The following is a 14,931-nucleotide window of genomic DNA, read 5'->3' on the forward strand; positions in this document are numbered from 1 at the left end:
TGAATCTGATTTTTGTTGAGATTGAAATCCCTGAAAGATGTGGAAGTCATCTGTTGATAGTAATATGGGTCTGGCACTTGCTCAAGAGAGAGGACAGGGTTGGAGAAGGAAATTTGGAAATTATCAGCATATGAACCAAAAATGGAAAGTTCAAGAAAATGTTGGATAGGTTAGTGAATTTTAATTGCTCTTGGTTAAAAGAAAACCTAGAAGAAGCATACAGTTGTGAGATTGGATTTCTGAGAAGGCAACTATGTCATTTCACAAATCATTTCTTGATACCTTTGTAAGAGAGGTGTTAGGCAAATAATTGGCCTGGGCTGGAATGTTCATTGAGGAATAGTAAATTCGTCATAGTTGTACCGTAAGCCTAGACAAATGTCAGCTATTAAGAAAGAAAATCCCATGTTCTGGGATGTTTTCCCCAGTACTCTTTACACATAGCTCAATATTTGATTTGGTTTTCATTTTCTTTTAGTTTACTGTCTTTAAGAGCTTTCTGGCATATTTATTTTGTAGTCTCTTGTGACCTCCAGATTTTAAATTTATGCAGAATTAATCCCTGCCCATCTTGTACTGGAGAAATTATTTCTTCTCTTTTTCATATACTTCTACTTTTAGACTGACTCATTCCTTCCCATTCTTTCCTATCTTGTCTGTCTATTCATACCTCTCTTTCTATATCCTGTTCTAATTTTTATCTGACCCCTTGTAGGTATATTATCTTTTAAATATTAAATATTTTTTGGATACTATTATCCTGTCAAGAAAGAACAGTGACTCAAGTATTTTAACCAAAATTTTTCTTATTTTCTCCCCATAAATCCCATGTTTGTCAGGATGTTTGCTACCACAGTACGTATGTTAAGTACATTTTTTTTCATGTCTTAATTAGATGCATGTGGCAATGTCAGTGGTAAACTTCGGAATATCAAAAGTAGCTTTCAGATTTCTGTCTTCTTGAAATCCTGAGTTTCTAAGCCTCCTGACTGGGAAGCACAGACACTGAGGCCAGTCCTTCTGAAATAAAACAATGTGAAGGGTCACCTCAAATGAAAGCACAGTGTAGGTGAAACTTGAAGGAACCCTAGTGTACTAGTTGAGGGCAGTGGTGGTTCAGCGGTAGAATTCTCACCTTCCGCGTGAGAAGTGTGGGTTCGCTTCCCAGCCGGCGCATCTCCAGCCCAGCCACCGCCCGTCTGTCAGTGGAGGCTTGTGTGTCGTCGTGATGCTGAACGGTTTCTCCAGAGCCCCCAGCCTGAGGTGGACTAGGGAGGAAGGCCTGGTCCTCCACTTCCACAGAAACCAGCCAGTGAGAACCCCGTAGACCACATCTGATCCTGTCGTGCCTGGGGTCACCGTGCGGTAGGGCTGACTCCGCCAGCAGCAAACAACTGACAGCAAGGCCAGTGGATAAGAGAACATAGTTCCAGGCTTTCACTGTGCCCCTTGGGCAGGCTTGTTCCTGGGCCTGGGTTTTGTCATCTCTGAAATGGCACGGATAATACTCATAGGGCTGTTAGCTAGATTAAATGAGTTTAAGTTGTTAAGCACTTAAAACAGTGCCTAGCACAGTAAGTACTGTGAAAGTGTTAGGTAAATGATAAAAAAATCATCTTTCCTTTTTATAGAATTTTGAATTTTAAAATTTGGTCAAATTTTAAAATTCATACAGTTTTAGTAAAATTGAGATCTAACATATTTAATCAAGTTTTTAAAATTGTGTTTAGTGTCATACCAATTTTCTTCATGTGTGAAATCAGAGTTTTAAAATTACATGCTCTGGGTCAGGTGTGTGCTGTGGTTGTCTTTGGCTGATGAATAATTGTCCAGTACTGATACCTTGTTGGTGTCAAGTACAGCCCTGAGTGCTCAGTGTGAACAAAAGCATTTGATTTCTACAACCCAGAGAACCTGATATTTGACTTCCCTTCATTTCAGTTGGTAAACTTGTTGCTTAGCTGAATTTCAGAAGTGATTTTTGATTAATGCAATCAGTAAACATGAAATCTTTTCAGTGATTGCCACACTGATTAGGTAAATTGTCTCTGGAGTTACTGGTGAAACCTTGGTTTATGTGGCCTTAGAGCTCTAGAAAAGGGAGGTTTTTAAAGACCAGTGAAAAAAATTAACTGTCATTTTTCCTCTACGTCTGTACCTTTCTGAAGTGTAATTCACTCTCAGAGTTTTTTTCTCCCTCTCAAATGGATCTTCTGTTAGTCATACAAATGAATGATAATAAGTTTATTTTATCTTCTACTTCATTACTTATAAACCAGGAAATATTTCTGCTTTATGAATACTTGAGGCATATGTATATATTGCTCAGAGCCATGTGAAAAGATTTATTTAAAGATAGCCTTGAAATTTTTCTCTGAGTCTTTTTATTTTGCCTTTTTGGATTTGAATGCAAAAGACGTTCTGCAAAACAGAACAACAACAAAAAAGACTTAGAAAATTTGCTTAAGTTTTAATAAAAAATTATGGTTTCTTCATGGCCTTAGTTTATTCATATGAAAAAAATTGTTATGGAGGCGATAAATACCAAAAGAGAGAGGAGAAGCACTTGGTTTACTGGAAGTGATGGAATAGAGAATTTTGCTGTTTTGTAGATACTTCAGGATGCGTGTGTAGGTGGACTATCCCGATGAGTTCTCCCTCTCTTTAAAAAGCATTTCTGTTTATACTTAATGGTCTTTACTTTCGGAGCCTACTTGGAAGTAACAGGTGTGCTTACTCTATCATGTAGCATATTTGAATTTAATGAGTGTGTGTTACTGATGGTGATGGCTTTCTCTCCATGTGTTAACTATTTCTAGGGGGGAATAAACAAGCTTTTTTTGCCCTTATTTAAAAAAAAAATCAGGGTAAGTTGCTTCTGAAGGTTTTTCTGAATACAAGTGTGTCTTTTTATTATCTTCACTTGATTATAAATTTATTTAGAATACTGTGTGAAAGTATTTATGAGTACCAAGGAGAGTGTGTGTATTTAATGATTATACCATACATAAAGAAACACAATGGAACCAGAATCATGGCTTTCATTCGTCATGGTAAAAAGAGGCGGGTTTCTGGGGTGACCACAGCTATTCTGGGGCATGTGAAGTACAAAGGTGTTGACGGGGAGCTGAGTGAAATATGCTGTATTTCTTTTGACTTTTGTTATGTTAGCCAATTTTGTATATGCGAAGGCACCAAAATCAAATACTCCTAGGAACGTTTTGACTAATTTTTTTACACAATCCGAATAGACCAGTGAACATCAAGTTAAAGTAATAATCAGAAAAAAAAAAGGCCTAAATGTTGACTTACTTTCAGTAGATTATTTTCTCATAAATGGTAACTGATTGAAAATACTATTGCATCCAGGTAAATACATCTTAAGCTTTTTCACTAGAAGTAAGATACACTGATTAAATGATTACTATTCTTATAAGGATTTCTGGTTTTACTTCTTCTAATTATGAGTTATTGATAGTACATAGTCTGTAAAAGCTACTCTAGGCCTAGGATAGGGAATTTCTTTCTTTTTTTTTTTTTTGCTCTGTAGGGATGCGTGGCAATTAGCTTCCTGAGCTTCCATTCAGGTTTTGAGGGTGAACAGAACATGCCTCATGACCCACAAGCACGTGAAGCCTCCTTAGCGTTGTTACTTACTTTGACTTCTAGTAGTTTGGTTTTTAAAAAAGATAAAGAACAATTCAAATGACTAGAGCAACCACCTTTCTTTCAGTTCAAAATTGGATACTGTGTGGAAGCAGTGGTCCATAAAGGGCTTTCCTGCTGCCTTCCAAGGGAAGACTCTCAGAGCTTTCCCAGATGTAAGCCCCTCAGCTTCCAGCAGATGAGGGGAGAGTGAGGAAGGCCCCCCGGGCCCGCTCAGGGAGCAGGCTGTGTGGGGGAGCTGCAGGCTTGGTGCTGTGCACTGCTGCTCCCTGGGTGTAGTTTGTCCGCATTTAGAAAACTTTGTTCAGCCTGGCATCCTTGGCCATGTGAAGATAGAAGGGAAGCCCAGAGTGATAGTAGCCTGTTAGCAGCCAGATTTGAGGGAACACCACACAGCTTGACTTGTTCCAAGATCTCTGTGGTGGGTTTTTTAAAAACACAATTCTTCTTTTTTACAGTAAACCCAGATTGCCTGTTTTTTGATTCCTAAACCAGAGATAAGCTTTCATTTCTTCTTTCTTTTAAGAAAGTAATTCTGGAAGCGATGTTTCTAGTTTGTGTTTCCATTAAAATGTGAGCCTGAATACATTATGGTAAGCCTTGTTGTCCTTGGGTCTCGGGAGTCTGGGAGGAGGGTACTGTCCTCACGCAGTGAACTCATCAGACAACCTCTGGAACCAGCTGTTTTAATTAGGTCATGTTCAGACCCTGCTGAAGGGCGTGCAGGTGACTGAGCTAGAGACTGGGCAGCGCTGACTGAGACCCAGCCGCTGAGTCTGCTCTGGCCTGTGCTGCCGGTGAGGTGTTTCCTGCGTCCTGTTCACTGAGCAGTTTGTTTACAACTGCAGCCACTTGTTTCTCGTACCTAGTTGCTGTTGCTAGTTCAGCCTTGTGCTAGGGGCTAAAGTTTGACTCCGGACAAGAGAAGAGTCGGTGGTCCCTTTATTAGCATGTCGACCCACGTGGCCTGTGTGGGGAGGTTGTGTACTGTTCGGTGTGCATCACCACAGCTAGGTAAGCCAGCACTGGTTGCCAGTTCACACGGCTAGAAAACGTATTAGGATTAAAGTTACTATTCATTTAGTTTGTGTTTATGGCAAGACATGAAATCCTTTCCTTTTGCAAAGGATTTAAAATAAAAATGCAAATATATATGTCTCCGCCACCTCCCACACACAGATCTGTGAGTGTAATGGTTAAGGTTACTAAAATTATGTTTTGTTATTAAAGGAAAAATAACAAAACTAACAAAAAACTTGACAACATTGTTCTCATTTTTTTCATTTAGGGCAAGTCTAATTATGTTCATGGTTTATTTGATTTACATACTATCTTAGATTTTTTTTGCCCAAGAACTTTTCGTATAAAATGTGGGGATAATTGAATAGTGATTGTGTTTTAAAATCTTCTCTTTAAGCCTTCCATGTTTCTTTTGCAGATATGAGGCCCCAAGATTCCTGGCGAGGTCCTCCTCCCCTTTTCCAGCAGCAAAGATTTGAAAGGTAATAAAAGCAAACATGATTTTAAAATATTTTCCTACATCAACATTTCCTACAGGCTTTTTAGAAACTAAAATCTCCATGGTTTGAAATATACCCCCTGCCAAGGAAAAACAAAAGAGAACAATTTCTGTTGCACCTGTCCTTCAAGAAATAAAGGTTAACACTTTGAATTAGAAGATTCGTGTTTATATACTTCCCTACTTTTCTTGATTCTTGGCTTTTTTTGAGCTTTTGAGTTGTCCTGAAAAATGTAACAAGAGAGCTTAAAACTGTATTAGGTTTTGGACAGGCTAAACAAATTTCTTTTTAGAAGGACTGTGCAGCTTAATGAGGCATAACTAATGGTGTTCCACTTTTATCATTTCTGTGCCGGCAACAGAGCATTAGTACAGACCAACCATTGATTCTTGCTACAGACCTCTTGAAGTCCTAATCAGCTTCTTTGGTACAACTTTTTCAGGGCTGACAAGCCTATTGTAGGGCCGTGTCACTGTAGGTCAGTGGTTATTAGTTGCCACTGAAAACAGTTTCTTTAACTACTTAAGACTGAACTGAATTAAACGCAGAAGGGACTCAGAAGAGGATTATGGGATCTGCAGTCTAATAAGTACCATGGAATAGAAAGAATGTGACATGGTTTAATAATAAGGGATGTTTTATATGTGTTCCTTCATTGATAAGTTGTGTGCTTGTAAGTCAGACGGACTCTACATGACAAGACAGCTAGCCATGTTATGAATAATTTTATTAGCATCTGTAGGATAATTTTAAAAGGGCAGCTTTAAAATGCATCATTTTATGCTGGTTTTGCCAGCACTGGTAAATGCTAAAACGAATTGAGCTCCTTTGTTGTAAGACTTTCTTCTTTGCCTTCTCATTTCTGATCTTTTGTTCCTCTTGCCTCTGCTTTAGCAATCTCTGACCTGGTCACATCTGAAATAAGTGAAGTGTTTTTATAAACTGGGTTGTAAATGCTGCTCCTTTTTTAAGAAAATTCTGAAATTCTGTAGAGATTCCAAAGCTTCGTTTCATTGTTTTCTTTGAGAGGATAAGAGGAACCGTTTTACTCATTGTTTAGTAATAGTATCGACTACTTAGTGCACGCTGCCGTGACTCCTGGTACCTGTGCTGATGTTTTGTTTCAGCGTAAAGCACACAGAATGGGCTACTTCATCGTCCTCAGAATAGCCTAATTGTTGAAGCAGATCAGTAAGGGCTAATTTTTTCCCTAAATTGTATACTATCAGATTGGAACTGATGTCATTTTAAATAGCAGTCTTTCTGCATGACTTTTGTTAAGTTTGATGTAAGACCAGAGTTTCCCACCTTGTTGCTCACTGCTTTCCCTTGTTAACAGAAATAGCTGACATTTATCGGCTGCTTATGAAGTATCAGCGCCGTGCTAACATACTGTGCTAATAAACATGACTTCATTTAATCCCTCCAGAAATCCTTTGAAGTAGATGCTATTATTTTTACATTTTTACAGATGAGAAAACTAAGTTACACAGAAGTTGAGTAGCTTAATTACTCTCCCATACCATTATTTACTAAGAAACTTTTCCCTCAAACAAAATTCATCAAACTGCTTACTCTGAGCATAATATTATAGTTACAAATGAAGTAAAGGACCTGCTTCCTACTTTTGAGGCACCCTCATTCTTACCTCCAAGCATCTGTTTTCTTTTCCTTCCCACAGTGCACATTAAAAGTTGTCCTAGGATCATCCTTTTCCCTTCCGTTGCCCTGGCAGCCATCATTTTTTTTTTTTCTCTTTTTCTGCCGAAGCTGAGTACTGATACTACTGAGTACGGACTGACTTTGTGAATCCAGCAGATTAGGGACATGTTTTATGGGTGTTTTTGGTTTAGTTTTTGTCTTAGTTTTAGTCAGGTTGCTTGAAGTCATGCCTTTAAGCAAAAGTTAAATGTGAAGCATAAATTCTATCATATAAATCTTGAATCATGATCATTTAAGAAATATATCATTTTATCATAAAGAAAACAAAGTTTGAAATTGGCCCTCCTAAACTTGTTAGTCTGTTAACAAATAAGTAAATATATTAAATTAGTCATTTCTGTGGCACTTGTCATCAGCCTAACCATTCAGACCTTGGAAGACACAGAGGAGAAAATATAAGCTTGCAGTCATTCTGACTTTCCTGAGATGTCACAATTAGTAAGTAGTGGAATTCCTACAGAACCAGGTGTTACTGACTTTTAGTTCATTACTTTTCCCATTTCAGTGTTTGAAAACGACATTATTTTCTTGAATAATTTCCTACTTTTTGATAGTACTTATAATCCATATATTCATTTGATTTAAAAATACAATAGAAGCATCCCCCCGGTATCCCTAACCACAGAAAGACAAACCTGTCATGGATTAAATTCCAACTCATAGCAACCCTATAGGTCAGAGTAGAACTGCCCCATAGGGTTTCCAAGGCTGCAGTCTTTATGGAAGCAGACTGCCACATCTTTCTCCTGCGGAGCGGCTGGTGGGCTCACACCGCTGACCTTTCATTTAGTAGCCAAGTGCTTAACCACTGTACCACCAGGACTCCTTAAAGAAAGACAGCCTAGTATTACTGCTAAGGAAAGATGCCCAGCATACGCGTTCCCTTGGCCACCAGAGTTCTTCCCCGTTGCGTTCCTGTCAGCGAAGGCTTCGTTAAGATGTGTTAATCTCAACACCAGCATCCACAATCTTAAAGGGTATTCTCCCGGGCAGATTTCGATTTGTAATTATTTGCAAATTAATACAATTAGTGTAGAAATTTAAGTTTGTGGAAAATAAAGACCTTTCTGCCAGGAAAAGGCAAAAGAGTTTAGTACATGTTCCTCCTCTTTCAGTCTTTCTGCTTAATTTTAATCATTAACAGTGTTTGTCATAATTATCTTTGTCAAAAATATCATAAGTAATCATTTCAAAGCAAGAGGATAACTGTAGTTTTAAGCTGTGGCTTTGTTCCTAGCCTAGTTTTAAATTGCATTTATAATGTCTCTTCATACCAGCAGAGTTTCCTTAAACTCATTTGAGTGAATTTTATCATTGTAAAACTGAAAAAAAGAGTTGATCGTAGTTAATACTGTGTGTGAGTTACCTTATTGGCGTGTCCGTTTTGCATGTATGGGCCAGTTTTGTTGAGCCTCCTTGGTCACAGCACAAACCTTAGCCCCTCATGCCTGCAGAGACTGGAAGAGACCATTTCTGTCGCCAGCATGGGCCTGTTCTTGCTAAAACACATTTGTATTAATAATGAATCTGAAAAATAATTAAAAGCCCTAAACATAATTTTCTTTCTGAGATACATATTTTTAATTTTAGTTTGAATCACTTACTGAAAGCTATGTTATTAGTGCTGTGATGTCAGCCACTAACTGTGAAGATAGCAGTGGCCTGTCTAGAGTTCTTTAGAAATCTGTTCTTTAAGCCATCACGCAAAAATAATTATCTTGGGGTTTTAAAAAAGAAGGCAGGCTGCAAATGAAGGAAGGAGAAGGGCGGTGGGGCGGGGCGGGGGTGGGGGTGTGGGTAAAGGGGGTGGATTCAGGCTTGAATAGCTGTGAGACGCATGCATTGTACCGGAGCCCAACTTTGGGGCTTTTTTCCCCTAAGACCTAGAAAGTGAGAATCGTATGCTGGTGTGGTACCAGTCAGTCAGTACTTCAACACATTTAAAGTTTTATTGGAATTCCTCCCAACATCTTTTAAATGGCCCCGAGAGCTTCTCATATGAAAATACTGGAGAAATTTGCATTTGCTTATTCTTTGTACTTACTGTTCTATAATATGGAAGTTGGGGAAAATGCCTCAAGGAGAAAGTTGTATCTTTAGAAGGCATGTCTTTGCTACATTGTTTATGTGACAGTTTTTAATTAAGTTATGACTTAATACCTTGTACCTGTTGCGTTATATCTACAGAGTTAAAATAGGCACTTGAAGACAATTAAAACATTTCTTTCGACTAGTAATCTGGGACGGCAAACTGGGTTATAATAGCTGTTGAGCCTGTGTTCCCATGTAAACTGTACACCAAATGCCAGTCAGCCCATGCCAATTAGTGCTCATGTTGCTAGGTCACCGTGGTCAATTGAAAGCTGCATCAATAGAACTTGAAAAGGTTTTCTCCTGATCAAACCTTCTGACATATTGAGCAGAATAATGGATGGGAAAAAACAGCCAAGTCCCCTACCCTGGATTCAAAATACTCAGCAGTAAGAATTCATTTGCAGCCTGCAATTAACTAGAAAGAATGGACTCCAAGAAGGAGTCTGGACATTTTTTAAAATAAAGCCTTCTTCTCCTGTGTTATACATGTTTATTCTTTGTGTAGCATTTTAAATATAGCCAACTTGGTGATCTTGGGTCCAAATCTTTAAGTGACTAAAAAGGAAATTTCACAATTAAAAATGAACAAAATTATTTTTTGAAAGTCAGACCTTCTCATTGCATTAAGTTTAAACACTCTTTTTAATAAATGCTGATACTTCACAAAACATGGATATAAGGGGACATGAAGGTTATTGGGGTTGGATACTGTACATCCCATACAACAAATCCAGGCCAATTGCATTGTCCTAAAATGTGGAGACGATGCTTGCCTGTTCCAGGCTTTTTGCTGTATAACAGGCTTGACTTCTAATGCACACGTGATACTTTCCACAGAGGTGTTGGGGCTGAGCCTCTGCTGCCATGGAACCGGATGCTCCAAACCCAGAATGCAGCCTTCCAGGCAAACCAGTACCAGCTACTAGCCGGACCCGGTGGGTATCCACCCAGACGCGATGATCGAGGAGGGAGACAGGTAATAAAGTGGGCTATGTACTTAGACATGTACTGACATGCCTCTCGAAACTCTGTATTCTCTTAGAAACATCGTGGCTAAGATATTGATAGACTAGGTCAGCTGAACTTGAGTCCATTATTAAAAATGGGTATAGGGTAAGTACCTGAAGAATTTTCAATCCAAAAAGCCTTATAATCATGGCAGTCAATGATATTTAGCACAGATATGGTCAGTCAGTAAAACACATTGTATTTCCTTTAAGGATATTGTTCTTTGTTTTAATAGAAATTTAGATTTCCCAAAATAGATGATAATTTTCTGGGAGCTGAAAGAACCCAACTTTCCAGCTGTTGTCTTTATTCATCTTGGAAGTCTCCTGATGATTCATCTGGTATCCTTCCTCATGGAAAGAAGAAATCTCTCCCTAATAATTTTCTACTAAGAGTTATTTCACTCTACCATTGAATGAGTATAATTCCTAGACAATCTGTAAATGTAAGCTTTGTCAGTTCATTTCCTTCTCTTCATAGCATCCAATTTTAGCAACGTGTAAAACTGAGCTCTGCTTGACTTAATTTCCCCCATCAGTTTGACACCCTGGCCAATATTTACGTACTCTTTAATGGAGTCTTTTTTTTTTTTGCCAGAGAATAGGATTAGAATGCTGAGGTTCAAAGTACGTAGTGGTCATGGATACCTGCAGCTATGTGAAGTGGTTTTCAGTTGCTTACCTGGTGGTGTGTACAGCCCTCTTGGCGGTGTTTTGCATAGTGATTTTCTAACTCATGTTCTTGCCACAAGGCCTCTTTATGTGAGATCTGTACTTCTGTCCTTCTCGTAGTTAAGGAAAATCCTTTTTACAATTTTTGGTGTATTCTTACAAGTCTCTGCCTACCTTACCTTAATCACAAATAGTTAATGCCTTTTAAAAGGATTTTGTTACAGTTCATTAAAATAAGTTCCTAGAATTTTGCTTTGAATGCTGTCGACCCCAGACCTCTAAAAATCTCATCAGTAGATTGAGACTGTTTATGCTACTATAGACAAGACGAGACTTAAAAACTCGTTGCCGTCGAGTCGATTCCAACTCAGAGCAACCCTGTAGGACAGAGTAGAGCTGCCCCATGGGGTTTCCAAGGAGCACCTGGTGGATTTGAGCTGCCGACCTTTTGGTTAGCAGCGGTACCTCTTAACCACTACTCTACTAGGGTTTCCAAGATGAGATAGGCAATTTAAATTAATGAATATTTTTGAAATGAAGACGTATTTATAGCTTTATGAAACCTTGGAGAATGTTTATTCCAGTCACCTCATTTTCCAAGTTAGGAACTGAAACCCTAAAACTTCATACAGTTTGGCAGCTTTGTGAGCTGGGGACTCCAGCTCTCCTGGACTGCTGACCTCAGTTCATTGTTCTTCACGCCTCCTTCAGAGGAACTCTGCTGTTACAGGAAGGAAAATTCTTACTCACTTAGAAGATGTAAAACAATTGATAAATTTATCATTCTTTTAGGACCTTTTGAAAATACATTTCTTTTTCCCAGTCTCTTCTACTGTGATATATGTTGGATACTATTAAATTGTAGAAGTTTGCTGTTAAAACAGAATTATGACCTCACTATATTTAGGGAAGTTTATATAACTAAACAGGAAATCCTGATGGCATAGTGGTTAAGAGCTATAGCTACTAACCAAAAAGTGGGTAGTTCAGATCCACCAGGCACTCCTTGGAAACCCTGTGGGGCACTTCTACCCTGTCCTATAGGGTAGCTCTTAGTCAGAATCAACTCAGCGGCAATGGGTTTTTCTCTTTTTTGTGGGGGTGTGGGGGGATGTTACTAAACAAGGCCTTAGCCTATATTGTAACCTTGAGGGTCTGCATATATTCATATTATAATTTAAACTGCATTAGTACTCTGAGTGGCAAAATGGGAGAGTTAATTTCAGAATCCTAGTGGCCTAGAGGAGCCCTGGTAGTGCAGCAGTTAAGAAGTCAGCAGCTCAGATCCACCAGCCACTCCTTGAAAACCCTATGGGGCAATTCTGTTTTGTCCTTTAGGGTCACCATGAGTCGGAATTCATAATGGGGGTATGATGGGTGAGAGGCCTAGAAAGGGAATTATGGTGGAAGGGGTGTCATGTTTATCTTGTGTTTATGTTTGTAAGCATTCTAGGATATGCTATGTCACCAGTAATTGATTGTATAATAACCTAATGTGTTAGTTAATGCCCTACTGTTTTATTGCTAAATAAAAAATCATTATGATTAATTGCTCATTAAAAAAAACAAACCCATTGCCGTCAAGTCTGTTCCAACTCATAGCGATCCTGTAGGGCAGAATAGAACTGCCCCAAAGGGTTTCCAAGGAGCGCCTAGTGGATTTGAACTGCCAGCCTTTTGGCTAGCAGCCGTAGCTCGTAACTACTACGCCACGAGGGTTTCTACTTGCTCGTTAGGTGATCTGATTTTGCAACCTCTTGCCTTGGCTAAGCAAAGTGACTTTCCGAGCATAGGAATACGTCAGAATATGATGTGGGCACCTCACCCACCATGTGACTTGAGTTATTGCTGGGAATAGTGGGGAAGATTGAGAACCCGTTCTGTCCATTTTGTTTAAACAAGACAACTGTATTTCATTTGTGTGCATTTTAGGAAAGTTCTGAAGTGGTTGTTCAAGCTTCTTTCCTTTGGTCCGCGTTTATCTGCTAACGTCCAACTTTACACCAAGATTGTGTAAAGCTCTGGATCAAAAGCACCTCCTTATGGAGACCTTCCACATGCTGCACTTTTAAGATATATTCAGCTTCCTTATGGTGTGTTTTCCCATAAAAATGAAAGATTCATTTGTTTGCAAGTCTGTTAGTCTAGGAAATAAACTCTTCTCTTTTGTTTGTTTTCAGGGATATCCCCGAGAAGGAAGAAAATACCCGTTGCCACCACCCTCAGGAAGATACAATTGGAATTAGGCTTTTGTAAAGCTTTCCCAAATCCTTTCATCGTTCTGCAGTTTTATGCTACCTGTGGAAAGGAGATTTCTTTTTGGAGTAGTAGTTTTTAATAAAACTACAGTACTTTGTGTATTTCTTTTAACTGTGTATATTTCTACTGATCTGATCTCACTGTTTTATGTCGCTTTCCAAAGATGTGCATTGCATAATACAGTGGATCCGAATTTATTATTGCTTGTAAAACACATTTGATGAAATGGGACTACTGGTTTTTCACTATGGTTAAAAATCAAACCAGCTGTGGATTTCAAAACACAGTGTATTCTAGATCATTTACGATCCATGCTGATTTTTAATGTGTAAGAATTAGGTATGAACTCTTGAGCTGGAACCCTCAGCCAACCAGAGTACACATGTTTAAGACATACTTGTTCAGTATTTCTCTGGAAACATTTCATTAATGTACTTGTCTTCTGAAAATTTCTGGACTTTAGTTAAAAAAAAAAAAAAAAACTTTTAAAACTCTGGTGTCCTGTGTTATTTTTTTAATGACATTTTCAACTTGAAAATCTTGGCCAAGTATTTTTTTTAAATCAGCTTTTCCAGAAAACAGTTCATTTCTACAGTGAGATGTCAGAAGCCAGTCAGCGGAGAGAAAGGCTTTAAGAGGATATGGTCAGCAAGGGCTTAATGTAATATATATGATATGTATTAGTCTGTCAGCAGTTGATTTGGCTAATTATAAAGTCTTCATGAGAATAAGTTACGTTTCTACACACTTTATGAGAAATGTAATTCATGGCTACAGCGTATGTTCCTTAGGTTTTTTTTTTCTTTTTTACATTATGTCATAATAGATTGCAATTTGCACCCTCTCTGTTTCCTTGCTAGGAAGCATACCATAATTCCTGGAAGTTTTTGTTTGGAGTTCACACACAGCATTACCATCTGCATTCTCAGCTGATTTGTCACACTGAATGTAGGCACACATAAAGCCTCTTGCTACTTTGTTTCCATTTTTCCCCCTCTTATCCTAAAATTATAAGATTTCTTTTGACCTTGGTTTAGGACATTTTTGCTTTAATATCCAACTAAGACACAGTTGTTAATCTTAGTCTACATGGAAAAAAATGCCACCCTAGCCTTGAATACAAAGATATTTTGGAGCTACTGAGTTCATTCCCGGAAACACTGGTGGCGTAGTGGTTAAGTGCTATGACTCCTAACCAAAAGGTTGGCGTTTGAATCCACAGGTGCTCCTTGGAAACCCTATGGGGTAGTTGTACACTGTCCTAGAGTGCCCCTATGAGTCAGAATTGACAGCAATGGGTAATGGGAGTTGATTCCAAGTGACTGGTGAGCAGAGCAGGGTCTTCTTTCATCGCTGACATGTGGAGTCTCCGCTAGAAATTAACTGCTACATATCACCTGCAGTCTATATTAAAGTGATAGTGCCTTCTGCTGTTAATTTTCTCTGTAGTTTATTCTCCAAGTAATAAAAATGTATACCTAAATAAAATATTGCAAATTCCAAAACAGCCCATAAATGTCTTCCTCTGTATGGCTTTCTGGGTGCCTGTGACATAGACTCCTACTCCACTCTTTTTTTCCTTCTCAGACCTTTAGTTTTGATTTATCTTAAGCTATTAGACTGTCTTTTAAAATAACCCATTTTAGGCTTGGCTTTTTTCACAGCCCCACAGGAGAGGGTGCCAGCTAGCTGAACCCTTACTTCAGGGCCCTGCTCCACTCCCCCCCACCTTGCTGACTTCTCTCACCGTTGTTCTCCCTCCCTTTCCAGCTTGTCCCCATGGTTGAATCTTCCCGAAATGCTTTATTACAACAAATACTTCTTAAAGCTTTAGGTAGAATATTTAAAGCTATAAATATTCCCTACATATTCTGATGCAAAAATGAAGCCAAAGGGCTAATTTTAATTGCACTTCATCCTATTGTTTTTAAATAGGACACATGTTTTCAGAGTCTCACTTTAAGATTTTTAAAAATCATAGTATCTGAAAA

At 38.6% G+C, this 14,931-nt stretch overlaps 1 protein-coding gene across 1 annotated transcript in view; it reads left to right on the top strand.

Annotated features, from left to right (window-relative positions):
• Positions 1–14,447, top strand: part of XRN2 (5'-3' exoribonuclease 2) — an 88,635-nt gene extending 74,188 nt beyond the window's left edge. The window contains exons 28-30 of the mRNA XM_049868888.1: positions 5,105–5,168; positions 9,840–9,978; positions 12,862–14,447. Coding sequence (XP_049724845.1) covers positions 5,105–5,168; positions 9,840–9,978; positions 12,862–12,927 — 269 coding nt within the window. The 3' untranslated portion in view covers positions 12,928–14,447. The remainder of the gene's footprint in view (positions 1–5,104; positions 5,169–9,839; positions 9,979–12,861) is intronic.
• Positions 14,448–14,931: the final 484 nt, after the last annotated feature.

The sequence above is a fragment of the Elephas maximus genome, chromosome 25, assembly GCF_024166365.1.
Source record: "Elephas maximus indicus isolate mEleMax1 chromosome 25, mEleMax1 primary haplotype, whole genome shotgun sequence".
Taxonomy (NCBI): Eukaryota; Metazoa; Chordata; class Mammalia; order Proboscidea; family Elephantidae; genus Elephas; species Elephas maximus.